Here is a 19,248-nt window from a genome sequence, read left to right as displayed (position 1 = left end):
GGTCATATATTTTAATTCCGATCAGTCTATGCACTTTGTAGATGAATCTTTTTAGTACAGTTTATACGCTCATAATTGACGCAAAGTATTGAGAGTATGCTTTTGGTGCATCTTCATCGATAGATCCGTTTTTGTGTGTATATTTTGAAAGAAACACCTATAATGTATAAAGCAGATAAAAAGAACACAATTTACCACAGCTATGAAGAAACGTGAATAGGCAATGTCTATTCTTCTAGAATTTTCACAAATAATATGAGAAGTAAGATACAAAGAGAACAGAGAACTGAAACCATCACAATTTATTACTAGTAGTTTAAGTAAGTGGGCTTTATAATGAGACTGAAAAATGATCCGAATGTAAATTTACAAAAATCTAGAGGATCATATTAATGATGCATGTCACAACAAATCAATATAATACAAACGTCTAAGAATGTGACGACTCTATTCTACCATACATCGTGTACTAAGTTACAGCCCTAGATTAATCCTACGAGGAGGAATGACCCGGCCAGCGAAAGCTATATTTATACATAGCCTAGCTGGCCGAGTGGTCTAGGGCGCTGGACTTTGTGCAGGCGGTGTTGCCATAGATGTCACAGCGGTACGAGTTCGAGTCCCGCGGAGGAAACGACCAAAAATTTGACATTTCTAACATCGTTAGGAATTTTTCAGACCTTTCTATACGTTTACATATCTTCCCTATATCAATTTGATCCGACGGAGCAGTGTAGTGAATAGAGTCGTCACATTCTGAGACGTATATATATATATATATGCATTTACTTTTATGCTTTTATTGAAAAAATTAAATTTCCGATGAGTATTTTAATAAAGTGGTATTGCATTGGAGATTACGAAGTAAGATTTGATCTTTAACAGTTATTTATCATATATATTATGGGTTACATATAGTAAGTTCGCTTGCAGCAGGAGACTAATCATCAAAGAGTGACATATCTGAATATCAAAGGTTGTGCTTAAACGTTTGAACAAGTGTGTGTACTTTATGATCTTGGAAGTTTCTAAGTTACATATTTGAAACATGACAACGTTGTACTTTTACAAAAGTGTGGAAAAGTAACCGTGTTGTAGTTCTGGGTGATCTACATGTTTCAAGTAATTCATTCAAATACAATGGGGAATTAAAATATATTTGTTTCATTAAATTGTTTCGTTAATGTAGTTATTAAACTAATTCACAGCACCGTTATTTCACTTCTCAGATTTTGATAATTATGATCATGTTGAATTTCATTGCAATACAGATTCATGGGTATTTATAAATTTACAAAGCATTCATATTTTTTCAAAATCGTGTTTTTTATTACAGGTATTTTAAAAAGCATCAACAATACACAGAGCACAATGATCGTTGAAGTTTTAAAGCCTGTCTTCAAATCAAGATTTATTATTTCAAACATAGGTCTGTTACAAAATATGGAACGATCTCAGCATAACTTCACCATTCGACGAATACGATTAATCAACAACCATTTACGCAGAAGAGTATGCTACAGTTCTTGTAGTTCCGGGTGCTGCTGGATGACGACTGTGGTGTCTTTAAATATAAGAATTTCTTTTTTTTTGAAAACTTTGTGAACTTCCTGCAAAACTAAATGTCTGATTTTTTTAAACCATGTAGTACTCTTTTAGATTAGGTCATATGAATATATTCTGAAACTTTGTAACGTTATTGTCTAAAATTCTTCACTTATTCCTTAAGCAGATCACGCCACTTATTTTATGTATTACATTTTCAAAGTACAAAAATGTATATTATATAACAATCATGTAAATAATACAAATATATCTTTTACAAAAATCATTAAATAATCATTTTATTATTTGCACATTGTAATGTTATCTCAAGATTCGAGTCTTTTTTACTGTTTATAGAACATCCTTTGGTACCTTTTAATTGCCATCAATGTGCCTATATGTCGAGGTACAGAGGGCAAAAGTGTTTCTTGTATTCGATTTAATTGATACTTCGAATCCCACCACAGAAATGGGTAGTTACTTGGCTGTTGTTATGATCTGCAACTTTTACACCACCGAACCAATGGAATGTACATGAACATAATGCTAGAAAGAATAGCCAAAGCTCCAGTCAAATGGAATGATGCTGCAAAATTTCCACTGACGTCTCGCAGGAAACCTAAGATAAGAAATGGATAAAAAGTGATTCATTGGTATATATCATATTGTAATATAAAAGCTATTATAACCTTACATTGATATAAGTTCTTTTGAAATATTTCTGATATTTTTATTTATCTTTAGTAAACCAATGCCAAAAGAGTGGAAAGTTGTCTAAAAAGATCCTTGAATATTGTAAAGTATGAATAACGTTATTTTCAAAGTTAAGTTCTCCAAAAGATGCACGTTTCAACGTTATTGATCTAAGCATATATAAATTCGTGACAACCATGAAATACATAACATGATAGCATGAAACTGATTCCACATGATTATTGATGAATGAACGTACTTACCAAATACATATGGACCTATCACAAAAAGTGGTAGTTGAGAAACTGTAGTTATGGCAAGAGCTGTAGGATAACTGGCTATGCCACATATATCCACCATAACGGAATGTTTTAAAGTAAGATGCATGTTACTAAATAATCCAATCAAAACACAAATTATTACTAATTTTGAGAAAGAAGTAAACAGTTCGTTGAAGAGTAATGCTAGTCCACATATCATTTGAGATACGGCGAGTATTTGGTAACTACCAAAATATGGACGATCTGCCAATATCCCACATAACAATCGTCCAAGCAAATCCATTGCACCGGTCAGTGAGACAAGGATGACCATTTTGTCATCGTCTATCATCTTTCCCTTTGCATAGAGAGGTAAAAAAGGCACAAAAGTCGAAGTAACTATATTTGAAAGTGAATTTGAAAAGAGAAACACGAGAAAAAATGAATCTTTTAGTAATCTGCTTAAATTTGAACACTTCGAAAGAGTTTCGGCATCATCTTCACAATCGTTCGAACTGGAATTCGAAGGTATGCTGAGATCGTCCATAGAGTAACCAACCAAGTTCGTGCTACTACTCAGATATTCCATGGGATTTTGCTTCTTTTTCGAAATTTTCGAATGCAAACAGCTTTCCGAAGCAGTTCGACTATACATATTTACAATACCGAATCTAGGATTCTTCACTACATTTTTAACAAGAAGTGGATCGGATCCGCAAAAATGGTGAGAGTTAGAAAAATTGTCTTTCAACACCGACTCATACAATGATCTATTTCTTTGATCGTCTAATTCAGATCCAGGAATATATTTTTTGCTTGACTTTTCAACTAGAGTTTTACCTCCGCTGAGTTTACGTAATTTTTTGGCTTTAGGCATCACCGTAAGACACGCCATAGGCACACTATGCAATAAAATGCCTCCAGTTAACAAAAAAGCTCCTCGTAAACCATAACTTTTGATTAGATATTGATACAAAGATGGACATATAAGAACACCAAGACTCCCACTAGACACAGCTATTCCATTATATGTTGCTCTTTTGGACGGAAAATGAGAGCCTAGAACGTACATTGAGGGAGAGAAAATACATCCCATACCAGTTCCTAGTATAAATGATCAAACTAAATTATTTGACATTATAATTGCTGAACGATTTTTGTAGTTTAAGGAGGTAGACCTAGGGTAAGAGAAAAATAACTCTTGAAATCAGTGATCTGTTTGTATTATATTCAGTTTCACTAAATCCCATCAAGCTTTCATTTGAAACAGAACGAAATCAGTCAAAGTTACTTTGATGCTTACATAAGATTGATGTCAAAAGCTGAATACAAACGTTCAAATGATTTGTAAGAGTTGTGTCCCTTACCATAACTCTACCTCTTACAGTTGCACCATGGCGAATTAAAAAAATTTATCAATGAATGTAACTGGTCTATTTTTGTGTATTAACTGAATTGACCATTCATGGTCTACATTTGAATTATCAATTATGTATATCATTAACACACTACGATATAACACATACTTTTTGTAGACTTAGTGGTGCTGGATGTGGATTCCAATTTCGATATATTTTTGTTTTGTTTCGAGTACTTCTTGCATTTACTTTACTTTTGGATCTTGAACTTCCTAAATATTTGGTTCATATGCTGTTGATAAGAAGTAACTCATTGAAACATATGTACAGCATATAAAATATGGTATATTTATAAGACTGTAACTTTTTGTAATTGTCTAGTGTAACACTAAAATAAAATATCAAATTTTCGGACACCTTTCTATATTTTCAATGGTGTGTGATAATTCAACTTAACAATCCATAAATATCAGCAAAATGATGTGTACAAGAACAACAATAAAATATTTGTAATTATAACAATATTGCATCGCGTGTAAATAGACGCAATCCATCATGCAACCCATACCAAATTATTTTCTTTATGCGTAGTTTATTTGTGGATTTCTACTTGTCTATTTCTTTCAAATCAAATTCAAATTAATTGATGATATAAATCAATAAGAAAATTTTTGTTGACGTGACATTTTGCTTTGTACTAGGTGAAAAAAAAACATGTAATATATTGATTCTCAGACTTACCAGTTAAAACACTGAGACTAAAAAACAGGAAATAAATATTTGGAGATATGTAGTTGATACTATATCCTACGGATAGAAGAATGCTCCCGAGAATCAATACTCCCCTGGGTGTGATTGCATCCAGCAGATACAGCATTATGGGTAGCGCTGTCAGAACAAAACGTCATTATGTAAGAAAGTTAGCAGAGTATGTGCTATAAAGTAACATCTGAAACACTTTTTTTTTTTAAATAATAAAAAAAAACTTGTAAATTTAAATATGTTTCATAAACTTTCGGTGTTCATTTTTTTATAGAAAAAATGTATCCCTTCCAAGTTAAATCTGATTATTCAGGGGAACTATATAATTAAAAATATATTAATTGAATATCATTTTGTTCAAACACGTTCTGTTTGTCGTGCCCTAAGAAAGAAAAGGTAGTCTAACGCAAATATGATCTATGCAATAGTTGATTCTTAAATTACATTTGTTAGACGTATTTGTATAGTTCTACTTTTTCCGAAGCAGTCGGTATTAAGTTCGCTTTGACATCACGTGACATCCATGATGCTTAACCATTGTAACCTAAACCGATGCAGCTGACAATTTTGCATTTTATTGGACAAATGTGATAGCAACCGTGAAATTTAAGGCTCCATTGCAGGCATTGGTGGCTGGACTGTTTATATTGAATAATCTCAGATATATTGAATAATTGGATATAGTTTTCTTGTTGAACCAATAAAATAATTGAAATACGAAACACAACATGAACACACAATTCACCATAAAAAAATAATCTGCGAGAATATGCGTCGACTATCTTTTTCGAAGTACTTGTTTTAAGTACCAGTCCACATAAAATTCAGACACTGCCAATGGTAAAGTCATTCATGGTAGAGAAAAATCAACCAACAATGCTTTTTTCAGCCTACATATGCTATGCTTTCACATAACAACAATCTTTTCTGCATTCAGACCTGCACTTTTTAGAAAATTATACATTCAACTCCCACTAAAATCAACAAAATGGAGCCAAATCAAGGGCGATAACTCTTCCAAAGCGCAAATTTCATGTACAATCTATGTGAATCTGATCTCAAAAGCGCAACAACGAAATGAAAAACTAAGACTGGTTATATGATCAGTAACTGTTTCTGAATAAGAAATAAAACTGAATTCGGTGGGTTTTTGACATCTGTCTGATTTTTAGAAAAACTGCTATTTAAATTATGAGAATTTATAGATATCATCTCAATTCAAAAACTTCGTGAAAGCCGTTAATAACTTTAAAGGTATCTTCTTGTATATCAACATTACATAATGCAATTTGTCAAAACGTTCATTAGCTATATAATGCAATCTACGGAAACTTATTGCAGCAGTGTGTGTTAAAACAGACAGACAGTGATTTGTACATGCTAAAAGCTTCCTAATATCACTTTTATTTCTTATCCAGAAACAATTACGGACCACATAACCAGTCGTAGTTTGTTTATTCGGGCTGTTATACTTTCTAGATAAAACATAGATTGTGTGAGAAATTTGCACTTTGCAAGAGTTATCGGTTTTTTATTTGGTTGATTTAAGTAGGGGATGAATGAATGGTTTTCTGATAAGTAGAGATGTTTACATAGAGGACTTTAGTTACGTAAAATTATTGACTAACGTTTGAATATTAGCCTAGATATGATGAAACTGGCAATACAATACAAAATACAAAAGTGTGCAAATACAGAATTTAGCCTCCAATACGGGATTTAGTTGCAATTGGGCTTTTACCCGTCCAATACCTCGTATTGGCCTAGACCAAATGTACTAGACTAGTTAGACAAAAAAGGTAAAATTGTGTAAGGTTTTCCACATTGGCTGAGTACACTCCTTGAGACGTTCACGTTTCCAATTTTAGCGTTCGTGCATCGTTTATTGTGCGTTTACACGTCGTTTTTGCGTTCGTTTAAACGCACGATAGAAGCGTTCGTTTATTTTTGTACATTGATTATTTCCTTGATTTAGCTGTTATTTCTATATTTTCTGTTATTATTAATTTACATAATTTCATTAATTTTATTTTCTATTTTTTCTATCTTCATTATATGTCAATATTATTGTTTTTCGTCGTTCGTCTATCGTGCGTTTAAACACACGCCAGGAGCATTCGTTTATCGTGCGTTATCGTACGATTATCGTGCGTTTGTTGAGCGTTTATCGTGCGTTTGGGTATCGTGCGTGCGGGAAACCTAAACGTCTCAAGGAGTGTAATTCATCCTCGGCTAGCATATTGGACTCTGGCTACGCCTCAGTCCAATACGGATTGACTTGAACCAATAACTGAACAAATATAGAAAACTTTTGGCAATAATACTATAATATACCTTATGAAGACTGAAAAAAACATTGTTTATTTGGCGGATTTTCCCTGCACCATAAATCACCTTAACCACTGGCAGTATCCGAATTTAAAATTGATTTGTTCTTATAAATATGTATACAGAAAGGCCATTAGTTATGCTAAAATATTGTATATAAAGACCAAAAAAAAGCACTGTTATTTTTTTCTGCACCATGAACCACTTCTAAAATTGGGAGCGTCTGAATTTTATATGGATTGGTACTTAAAAGTGTCAGTATCTGTAAGAATCAGGCAGTGGAGGAAACATGGTATTAAAAAAACCACCATTTTGATAGTTTAATTTGACTAATTTCACCATCACGATCAGAATCAAGGAAAACAGACAAAATTTTTCATATCATACTGGACCATTGAGTTACAATTTCATTGAAATTCACTGAAAATGAACATTTCGAGGGCAGATCACGCTGTCAAAAACCTCATTTTTCTAACATTCTACTGAAAAATTTCTGAGCAAAGCCAGTGATGCAGAGATCAAATAATGGTCTTTTCAAGTAGAGAAAGCATCCCTGGGTGAAATTATATTGTCAGATCGGTGGGGTTTTGACATGCATGTTCATTATTTTTCGCATTTTACCTGATTCTTCCAAACACCTGCACTTAATTACCATTGGATTTACACATGTATACAATATTTTGTAACTTTATTTATTTAACGTAATGTCCAATCACTATCATAAACAATCACACCCTCCGTTGTCTACAAATTCGTGAACATTTATTTCATTAACGCCGACTTTTTTCATTATAGGATGAAACATTGTTTTTTTTTCAGAATTTATCGATGTGTAAAATCAGACCAATTACTCACAAAACAAATAAAAAGACTTTTATTTGTTTTGTGAGTGAATGGTCCTATTTTACACATCCATAAATTCCGGGAAAAAAAACAATGTTTATTCAGTATAATTCTAATACCTAACTATCTGTTTGTTTGTTTGTTTGTTTGTTTGTTTGTTGGGGTTTAACGTCCGAGAAGCAATATTTCAGCTATATTCAGACGACCTAACTATCTGAAATATGTAAATAGTTTTTTTTTTCTTGTAGGCTCTCATTCAGTGAAATTGACACCTGAAATGACATTGCAAATGGCGGCATTGACATGGTTGTCAGTTTCATTATTCAGAGTATTTACAGGCTACTGATAACCGTATTCTTTCAAAAATTCGCAAAATGAATGGAATAAAGCAGAAAATACCGTTTTAAGCCTTCAAACGGCTCTCTCTCTTTTGTCGAAGTGATGGTAGATATGTTGTTTATATGTACATGGAATTGCCATCGCTGAGGTCGTAAAAGGTGTACAACCAATCATAATGCATGAAAAAAGCATATGCTAATTAGATTGGAATTATTACATAATATTGGACTAGTCTATTGTTCTATGGCTTAATGTAAATTTTCTCGTTAACAATCCCCTTACAAAAGAAAAACTTAAACCGCATTATATAAACTATCTAGATTGTGAAGTAGAAACCTATCACAGCAATTCCCGGGAACTTCTAACGCTCAAAACATCATTAATGAAAGAAATAGCTTATATCTTACCAAGTACTAGAATCTAAGTCTATTTTACATGGATCATTTTTCTACTAATAAAATTGTTCGAGTTTGTTTCAGACACTGACAATGGTAGAGGTGATTGTACAGTTTGTTTGTTTGTTTGTTTGTTGGGGTTTAACGTCCGAGCAGCAATATTACAGCTATATTCAGACGATGAACATGAAATTTATGATAAAATGAACATGAAATGATGAAATGAAAAAGAGATGGGACACAAGGACAATGGGGTCGACAAATTTTGATTGCCACTGGAAATAGGGAGAGGTCGGTAGGGTTGGGCAATTTAGCCTCCTGTGGCGGAGCCCTATGGTTCCTACTCCGGATGAATACCACAGTAGGGTTCTTTAACGTGCGAGGAACGTGGCATCTTTCCCAACACGGTGCACCACTATGGTTTGCGGTCAGGTTTTCCGTATTATAGCCTGACAATCCCAGCATATAACACGCCAGGGGTACCCCATTCCACCACCTGGGGCAAACATCCCAGTTGCTCTGTGGGCAGAGCGCCCTAGCCCCCGGCTAGGGTTCTGAGCACTATTTAGTCGCCTTTTACGACAAGCTTAGCGCTGCTGCAAAGCTATTCTTTTAACACCCGGACCTGCACGGTTTAGGTGATTGTACAGAAAAACCCACCGAAAAATGCTTTTTTCAATCCACATATACTACATGTTTATATTACAAAAAATGAATTCCATATATATTATCTAAAATATAATCTTTTATCTAAAATTGCCACGACCAAATGAAAATTAAATTGTATTTGAATAAGAATTTGTTGGCTTTCGAGATTCACGAGAGCTTCAGCGATGTCCTATATACGTAGATGCTCTGAGTGGCCCAAAGCTGTTCTGTTGCAAGTGATGTATTTTGGAAATGACGTATAGTTAGGAAGTGTTTGTTTGAACTCTTAACAAAGACGTACAGCATTTGTTACAAGAAGTCGCACATATTCCCCGTTGTCAGAGACTTCAGTAATATCACAAGATAGCGGTGCATTATCAACAAAGTCAAATCTCATTTAACTACAAATAGTTCCGTCCCTTATAGGCAAAGCCAAAAATTAAATTATTCATAAAGACTGCCACTTGATAAATAAACATTTAGCATACCTACTATACAAAGAGGATAGACAGACCATACCATAATATACTTACAGGATAGACAGTAGACCCCAAGCATGACTCCAGATATTAAAGTTGTGAACGATACACTTCCTTTGAATTCATCCAGGATTTCAACGTAGAACAGACCGAAGGACTTCAAACTGCCATCGGTTATGAATTGTAAAAACGTACATGCTGAAATATTGAAACAAACTCTATTCAACAAGAAGCCTTCAACAAAGATGTACTGAGTTTGCACTTTGAGTTTGAGCGAAAGAACTCAGTATGCTAAATGGAGAAATCGGTTCCCTTATTTTAACTTTACGCTAAGTGTAGTAATCGGCTCCTTTATTTTAACTTTATAAAGAACTGCAATTACGAATCCGCATTTAAATAATTTTATAAAACGAGAATGGATATGGTGAATATATCGGAGACAACAACACCATCGGGATGAGAAATGTCAGCTCAATGTCCCCCGTGGGTCCTCAATGAACGACGGGCAGGACTGACTGCAGCTGGCCCAAAAACAACATTTTGTATGGTATAAAACTTTCATAACAATCTGAGGAAAACATGCCGTTGAAGTTGTGAGAAATGAGTTCAATAAATAAAAACATTTTTTACAAGATTTAAGAGAAGAAGTTGTTTTCATAACATTTCTTTAATAGAAAAAAAAAGAAACGGATATGGTGAAATGTAGCACCGTTTAACCCAAATACAAAATAGTAAAAACTTTCAGAAAATCACCAAAAAGGCCTTTAAGTGTAAACACATATTTAAGTAAACTTTGAAAGTCCTCGACAATAAATCGACTGTAGCACATCAATGACACTTCTTCAAAATAAAAATAAAAAAGTAAAATAACGACACAGACACATTAATGGCCAACATCTCCTGACTGTGGACATGCGCATTTCAGTTCAGATTTATGCATAAATATTGTAGCGTAGCACAATGTCAATTCTGTATAAGTGAAAACAGTCTTTTTTTCATTATATTTTAAGTCCCAACCTACATGAAATTCAAACATTGCCAATGCCAATGGTTCGAATTCTTTGTGCTGAAAAGACCCACCGAACAAACGATGCATTTTTCGATTTACGTGCGCCATATATATATTTCAATGTCAACCGTCAGGGTTCGAACCCGATCGAAGTTGAGACAATTGATTTTTACGTAACTTTAGTCTATGCTACGGGGCGCCGAATGGGACTCTTGTGGTTTTGTACTCAAAATTCAATTTTGTACAGACAAAAGTGAATTTTGTTCAACAAAAATGAATTCTGATTAACAAAATTTATAACATACTATAAATTTTCAATTTTGTGTCACAAAAATCATTTTTGTGAGACAAAAGTCTACATTGTGTCCCAAAAGTCAATTTTGTGTGACATAATTGAACTTTTCACAAAAAACAATTTTGTCATAAAAGTCTATTTTGTATGCAAATTAGTTTACAGAATCATTTTGCTATACAAATGTATTCCCTCATCACGATTTTGTAAGAAGGTGTCTCATTGGATATATAGTAACCGCAGGTCTCGCAGACGCAGGTTTCCGATTACTTCGAGCATCGCAGGACGGTTAAGGCCTTTTTAAATGAAATTTTTAAAAAAATCTAAAAGTTGCATTCTACAGTAAAACTGTTTTGAAATTACTAAAATTGCTATTACACGTTTTCTATGAAATTCAGGGGCGGATCCAGGATTTTAGATTAGGGGGCGCACAGTTAAAATTTTGCGAAGCGAGGCGAAATTTTTATTTGAGGTTAAATTTTTGAAATACTCTTCTAGAGTGGGTGCAATGTAGATATCTTTTGTGGTAAAATTAGGAGAAATTAAAGTTTCAACCTAAAACTGCCTAAATCTACCCTTGACAACCCATGCTTTGCAAATTTTAGGAGGGGGCGCACGTTTTAAAATACGCGATTTTTCTACTTTCGATTTATTGGGATTTTACCTGGTGAATCACGTGATCATTTCCCCGACATCTTCCAACTCAACTATGAAATGCTTTTGCTCGACCTGTTAATCGCAACCAAGTTTGTTAATATTTGACAAAATAATTTATATTAATGTATTTGTCCCAAATTTTGCTGGAAAAAAACTGAATCGTCAGATTAGCCAAGAAAATCATATTAGAAATATGTTGTGCGGTGAAATTTATTAATCTGTCGGCGAAAGATTATTTTGTCCCTCATGATTTTTTGCCAGATACAGATAGATTTCATATTTCATTCCTATTCTATTGATATGTATGACACAAGAAATTCGGTTGAGTGGAACAGGTCGGGCGAGATGAAAACCCGACGTAGTACTTTCGTTTTCCTTTTGTTTACAAATGCTCAAATGATTTATCTTTAGATTCACGATTAAGTGACACCGTGGGTTATTCTGTCACTTATGTGCTTTATTATAACCGTGCACATTCGTAAATTATCCAATGCATTGCAGTGAATGCTTCAAGTTTGTAATACACGTGTACACATTTCCATGCTCCATATTTTGAATTCATTTGCACATCCAAAGGATTCTGTAAACTAATTTGCATACAAAATTTACTTTTGTGACATAGAATTGAATTTTGTGACACAGAATTGACTTTTGTGACTCATAATTGACTTTGTCTCACAGAATTGAATTTTGTCTCACAGAATTGAATTTTGTGACACAGATTTGACTTTTGTGACACAGAGTAGACTTTTGTCTCACAAAATTGATTTTTGTGACACAAAATTGATTTTGATTACAAGAAGATCAAGTCCTATTTGGCGCCCCGTACATACTGCATAAATATCAGTATTTTGTAAAATCCTGTTCATTCTTCTCCCACTTAAATTTGCCAAATCAAGAAAGAGAACTCTTGCAAAGTGCCAATCTTGTGAACGATCTATGTTTGTTATTTTCTCAGAAGTGCAGCAACCGAATAAAAAGCTAATACTGTATTTGAGGTCTGTAACAGTTACTGAATCAGAAATAAAAGTCTGTTTACTACGTGATTGACATGCATGAATCACATCCGGTTTTTATAATGACTGCCACTTAAATATGTATCGTATCACTGAACGAAGTTAAGTGATCAACAATTTAAAAATTTCGAGAAAAACATAACCTTTTACGTTTGAAAATGTGACATTTCAGTATAATTATTCCTGACAGGACATTAAAAATTATTTATTTACGAATCTAAAGCTCATTGAAATTCATAATGACTTGTATGATGTCCGTTAAGCATGCTCGAGATATTTGTCTATTTTCCTGTTCGTTGAATCCAAAAGTTAACATTATTTGGTCTGTTTCTTTACGTTCAAAACAAAATGAATGTTGATCATAATCACAATATATTGCTATATTAATTTGATATTCTGATAGGTTGGAAATTAATAAATGCTGACCACTCATCTAACTATTATATATGGTGTCAAGTGTAGGGATAGAGTAATTTCAATATTAATATACTTTGATAGCGGTTTAGAGTATAGCATACTTATTATATCCCTAACTTGTGGAGTATTTGGTAATAGGGAGGTCCATCCTTTCTTCCTTCCGACAGGCAGAGGGGTACCCATCTCTTATCCGTTACTCCTCCAAGCAACTGAATGGATTTTAATGAAACTTTTCACAGAATCTTTCCTACATTTCCCCACTGTGCACCTCCTACTTCAGATTGTAATCCAATCACATACCAAACCATAAGTTGTCATCTATGAATATTGGGATTATAGGACACACAACCCTTACCCGTAACTCCTCCTACACTACAGAATGGAATTTATCGAAACTTTCACAGAATCTTCAGCACCTCCTATTTTAAATTATGATCTAAATCAATTTGGAGGTCAAAAAGTGCATGTTATCAAATGGGGAATTGGGGTATCAAGCAAGTGATCTTTGCTCAGAGTTTCATATTTTATCATTTGGCATTTAGTTCAAGAAGAAATATAAATACATACAGCTAAGGAAATCTTACTTAGAATTAGGCATCCTTTGACAACTAAAAATAACACGTTCTTGTATAAAAATAGAACTTAAGTAAATCATGGAAATATTTTTTGTTCAGCTACATGAAAAATGGTAATAACCTTTGACAAAGGATGTAAGTCTGGGTCGAGGAAATTGAAATACAACATGCAATATATTGTACTTTTGTCGGTATTTTGTAATATGTCCAGATTATGTCGCTATAAATTTTAACACTTAATTACTTGAGTGTGGAAAAAAAAATATAACTATTTGTAGCAACAAAAAAATCCCCAAAATTTGAATAGACTTAGTAGTTTTTTTTTCTCGATTTTTTGCGGTACCGACGTTTGTTCACGCATCTTCATTTTTATGGTAGCGACCAAGAAAAATAAACACGTCTCCAAAAGAAGAAAGCCTAGTTTTTTTTTCAGACTAGTAGAGAGTGATAATCCCACTGCTTAGCTGTTGCATGCAAATGGAAAGTGTGTCATTTAAACTTACCAACCAGTACAACCCATGAATACCTTGAACTTTCCACGGTCGCGTCCATACCTGTCTCCTAAAAAAATAACAATAAATCCATGAATATAGTATACACATGATATGACAGGAACACGCTGGATATGCTCAAATAAAAATAGCACATGTTGCATTAAAAACTGTTGCTACAGTTAAATAGTCATCTATTTCATCGAACAAATTAATCAATTACAGTTTGGTATCACACACTGTTAAATATCTCAGGTAGTAGTTCACAGAAGCAAAGGCTTTTATTACATATACGAATGCCCTTGCTTGGATAATATAGGTTTTTGTCAAACGTCTTTCATACATTATTCAATCATGATGTTATAATATTCAGTACGTAAGTACTAGATGTATTTTACAAGAAGTGAACAAAAAGTATTAAAAATGTTTTACTATAAAGTGCAAGCAAACATCAACAGAAACAATTTCGTTCATCGTGGTTTCAGTTCGTTCGTCTGTTTTGTCTTTTGGTAATTTATTACTTTGTAACAGTGGTCCTAATCTGGTCATAATTCTTAAGACTTGAAAACTCATTCTTTTGTCTGAATTGAATATCCACTGAACTGTTTGGTATTTACTATATGGCGTTCAATGGATGATGTTAATATGACATGTTCTGGTTTAGCGTGTATCAGTTTACAGGAGACCAAAGTTCAAGCTTTGTTTATCATGCTAGATTTAGATTTGATTGTGTATTCCCTGAAGGAAATCTACTATACATGACCTAAATACAATCCATACGGCCACGGAATACGTATGTAAAGTAAATCTACAACCGGAATTAATATATCAAGATCATAATCAAAATACAGTGGCGGATCCAGAAATTCCAATATGGGACAACCAACTGGAATAAAGGGAAGGGGGCACCAGTGAATTCTTTTTTTTTTCTATATAAACAACCAAACTTTTAGAGCATTAGCCCTCCCCTTCTTTGGATCCGCCTAATAACTTGTATGGTATTTTTTCTTGAATTCGAATTTCTTTATTCCGTATTTTTTTTGAAGAACTAATTTACAACAACAACAACAAAAAAACAAAAAAACAAAAAAAAATCAGATATTCATTCAAAAGTATACACACCGTCATCTAACCCGGAGTTTCATAAATAATTTGGTCACAGATCGAAACTAAAGTTGAAAATGAAACAGGACTGTTTAAGGTTCCGCTAAAGTCAAATCTCGAACATTACGTGTCAGGATACTTTTGGTCATAATTTCAAGACTGCAATGAATATGTTCTGAGATGCTTCTTTTTACAGTATCTACAAATTAGCCCCCTCCCTTCCTTCCTAAAACGATAAATTTTAAAATAAATGTATATCAAAATACAAATCTTTACCAGAACTGATTTTTGTTTCGAAATATAAATATTCTATGTAGCTTTTATATCCAGTGTAGTGTATAAAATCCAATTTCTTGATTTATTCAAATTTAAAGAAATGACAATTTGTTCAAGCAAATAAATGTTAGTTTGTACTGCATAACACATTTAGGAACAGGACTATGTTAATTCCAGGAAACTTTTTATTCTGTTTACACTTTTTTTTTTACCTTTTGTGTACTTTATAACATTATCAAAAAATAGTTACATGCAATATCAGTGTTACTTTAAAGTGCATGTACTTTACAAAAAGATAAAAAAAATAATTAACATGCGTTACTTTAAAGTGAACGCACGCATATAATTTGTAATCAATATCTGGATATATATCTACAACTGAGTTTTAATTATAAGCTTGATATGTTTTACAAAAACATATGAATACACATTGCAGTTGGTAGATAGCGACATATTCAGATCCCGCGTATACCGCGGCCATATGAAAGATGTTTTCAACTCTAACTATATTTAGATTGTAATTAGATTAGTAGCAGATTTTCTTCATGGAGTACAAATCCTTATATGAATCTATCATGATAACCAAATGTGTTGTCTTCGCATGAATGCTTACGGCTTGTCTTCCGTGAACTGATATTCAGTAAACCAGTACATAGTGAAGATTACATGTCAAAATCCGTATCACATACTGTATTAACCTGAGACTCCTAAATCATCTCAAGTGCCACTGATCAGCGCGTGATACAGATTTTAACATGTCATGTTCATTATGTGATATATTTCAACCATACTCCAAGTATGTTCTGTGAAAGGGTGTGATATAGGTCTAGGGATGTGATATAGGGTACGCCATAAAGAGTAGACGATATGAGTTGAAACAAACACTTATAATGCATATACAAAAAAGTTATATTTTAATCTAAATATATGATATATGTCCGATAACACCATGGAATGGATGCTTAATTGAATAACTAGTGGTTATATAAATAAGAATACCAGCAATGCAACAGGTTATCTGGTAATTCGTTTTCCGATTTGTGCCACCCTACCGTTCGAGTATGGAGAATAAAATTTCAGCAGCTAACGTTGTAGGAGACAGAAATCAAGTCCAATGAAATCTTACCAACGAGATAGTGTTTCTGTTTTATAACACATATTGACTTCTATCTCCTTCAACATGTTAGCTGTCGATCTTTCGTTTCTCCATACTCGTACGTTATGGTGGTTAGGGTGGCATGAAATCGGAAAATAATTTACCAGACAACCTGTGGCATTGCTGGTATTCTTGCGTGGCTACAGTCCCTTATTGATATGTGTTACCAATATGCTAAAACGTGGTTGTTCGAATTCAGTAGTGAAAAGACTGACATTGTCATATTCCGAAAAGGTCGAGTAACTACTAAATTTCTTATGTAAAATTCAATCACGTCACCGCCTAGTGTGTATGTTTGACCAGAATTAATGTTACCTAATAACCTTCGAATTATTAAAAAAAAAAAAATACCACATTCAGAAATCCTATTGACATAGCTAACATTTTCTCAAAATTTTATAGCAAAATTGCTGATTCAACTGAAAGTCGAGAAGAAATATAGTTCGATACAAAGATTATTTCTCCATTACAGAGAAAAGCAAAATTGTGCAAAAATGTTACAAGATCCCGTATTTAGACAGCTGAATTGTTGGAGGGGTTCGGCCAATCTCCGAAACAGAGGTCAAAGGAGCTACTCTGTTTCGGAGATTGGGGTTCGGCTAACACCTCATTCTCCAACAGACCTACTTCTTTAGGTTACAGACCACCAATTCAACCAATGAGCATTTGGAACGTACGCAAAAATAGTCCTACGCAGAAATTACCCCTGTTCCTCATAGTGCTGTGAAAAAAGTTCTCATCTTATTTGAAAAATTTAAACAGTTTCTGAAAGGAAAAACATTTCTGTACATTTTATAGGTGCATTTTGCTTCTTGTGATGTGAAGCCTAATCTCCATAATGATTTCTAAATATACCGCTATCTTGTGAAAACACTGGGATTTCCCATGCTATTTATAGACCCTTCACTTCCGGTGACCAGTACTGCACTGCAAGTCTGCTAACCCCACATGCCATTCTGAGGATTGTGAGCTGACATATGTAGAATCATGCTGATATATAGTCCTCTGCAGGTTAAAGTTAAGGTAAAGTCCAGAGAAGCCATTAAATATTGTGAAATTAGCATAGAAGCCTATGGGAAGTGGAATTAGTGGTTTTTAGCCTCTAAATCATGGAAGGCAATTTACTACGTGACCTAAAATTCATACGGCCGCGAATCAGTGTGGGACTTTATTGAATGACTGTATCGTATGATTAACAAACATATTTTTTGTTAAAAAATTTGAACTCCTTGGCAGACCCATAAATTCCGGAAGGGGACAGCCAACAGGCCTAAAGAGAAGGGCTCCAGTTGATTTCCATTTTTTATACGATCACAATACGCATGTTTTTTGTCGTATAATGGTATGAGCCTACTGTCGTCGTCTTCTTCGCAGATGTTTGGTAACTTTCGTTTATTTACTATAATTAGAGTAAACATTTTATGATCTCGACATGGTAGAGGGCCCTATAGTTCTTAAGGTTTTTGCCCACCCTTTTTGAAAAGGACTGAAAAAGGGGGGAATAGGTATTATCACTAGAAGTGATAGAAAAAGTTTATTGTTAATCCAATTTTGATTACTAAAAAGTCAATGTGTCTGTCTTTAAAGAGTAGACTTATTTATGACCGTTTTCGAGTGATGAGGGCACGAAATTGGGCCAACCCTAGAAAATCATACTTTTTTTCACTGGATTCCTTGAGAATTTTTCAATCTTTGAATCAGATTTCAGATGTCTCTAACGGTTTTCGAATTATACGGGACCCAACTTTTTTTTATTTTTGGTCCGATTTAAAAAAAAATTCTCTTCATTTATTTCCTCACAAAAAAATCCTGCAAGTGTTTTTTTTTCTATCAGATTAACATCTCTTACGGTTTTTTTGTTGTTGTAGGGATCTTTTATTAGCAGCCTTAAAGCAGACTTTTATCACTTCTCATTGAATTTCGAAGTTTCTGCTTTATTTTGTCCAAACCAGCTGTTGTGCCCTTATGCTAAAATGCGCCAAAAACAAATATGTGTCTGTAGTTGCTCCCAATAAACATATTTCAACATGATGTGGTCAAATCAAGCTACGCTCCGCGAAGCTCTATTTTCTACATATTCATCTAAACTTTTCGACCCCCGGGATTCGCCTATTAAATTTTATGGCGTTTTCTTGAAATTGCATTTTCATATTACGTTATCAATTTATTATTTGAGCAACTTAATTATAAAAAAAAATCATATTAATAAAAAAACACAAACCATCATCATAAAAAAAAATGGTCAAGGGTCGAAACTTAGCATGAGAATAATCAGATAATGCATGACTATAGTTAACTAGGCTTCAATAGACAGCCTTACCTGGTTAAATAGACGCCATGTTTTCACAGAAATATTTCCGCTAGTTAAACAACAATATATGTTTATGAATTATGTTCATCGCTGCATTTCTTGCGTGAGTTCACAAAGACCGAATAACGTGATGTAACATTAATCGAAGTTGGCATTATATCAAGTCAACTGTTTGTAATCTGTAGAGTTAGATTATTCTTCAGCAGTACAAAAACACGGTCAGAGGTCATTTGGCCTAGTTTTCTTTGACCGATAATGATTTTTTTTGTTCGTTTCAATGCGCGCCTGATAACT

General features: G+C 33.7%; 1 protein-coding gene across 4 annotated transcripts; it reads right to left on the bottom strand.

Annotated features, from left to right (window-relative positions):
- Positions 1-1,305: 1,305 nt before the first annotated feature.
- On the bottom strand, positions 1,306-19,235 carry LOC148626123 (putative monocarboxylate transporter 5). 4 transcript variants are annotated; one of them, XM_088569824.1, is made up of 6 exons: positions 18,964-19,235; positions 14,120-14,177; positions 9,705-9,848; positions 4,598-4,744; positions 2,502-3,602; positions 1,306-2,164 (listed from the first exon to the last, which is right to left on the bottom strand). In XM_088569824.1, exons 2-6 carry the CDS (start codon positions 14,166-14,168, stop codon positions 2,037-2,039), a joined length of 1,569 nt encoding a protein of 522 aa, XP_088425950.1. In that variant the 5' UTR covers positions 14,169-14,177; positions 18,964-19,235; the 3' UTR covers positions 1,306-2,036. The 4 variants fall into 4 exon arrangements, with proteins under 4 accessions (XP_088425950.1, XP_088425949.1, XP_088425952.1 ...); XM_088569823.1 differs by lacking the exon at positions 18,964-19,235 and adding an exon at positions 15,230-15,416; XM_088569826.1 differs by lacking the exon at positions 18,964-19,235 and adding an exon at positions 14,331-14,365.
- Positions 19,236-19,248: the final 13 nt, after the last annotated feature.

The sequence above is a fragment of the Perna viridis genome, chromosome 2 (genome assembly GCF_037379345.1).
Source record: "Perna viridis isolate PV_CMFRI_1.1 ecotype Kerala chromosome 2, ASM3737934v1, whole genome shotgun sequence".
Taxonomy (NCBI): Eukaryota; Metazoa; Mollusca; class Bivalvia; order Mytilida; family Mytilidae; genus Perna; species Perna viridis.
This window is presented reverse-complemented; position numbering and strand designations above follow the sequence as displayed.

What these genes read in the sequence shown, in the direction of transcription:
- LOC148626123 (XM_088569823.1), bottom strand. An exon ending in TTCATGGGTTGTACTGGTTG is followed by an intron (nt 9,849 to 14,119) that starts GTAAGTTTAAAT and finishes TCAATATTTCAG; the next exon opens with CATGTACGTTTTTACAATTC. An exon ending in TGGGGTCTACTGTCTATCCT is followed by an intron (nt 4,745 to 9,704) that starts GTAAGTATATTA and finishes TTGTTCTGACAG; the next exon opens with CGCTACCCATAATGCTGTAT.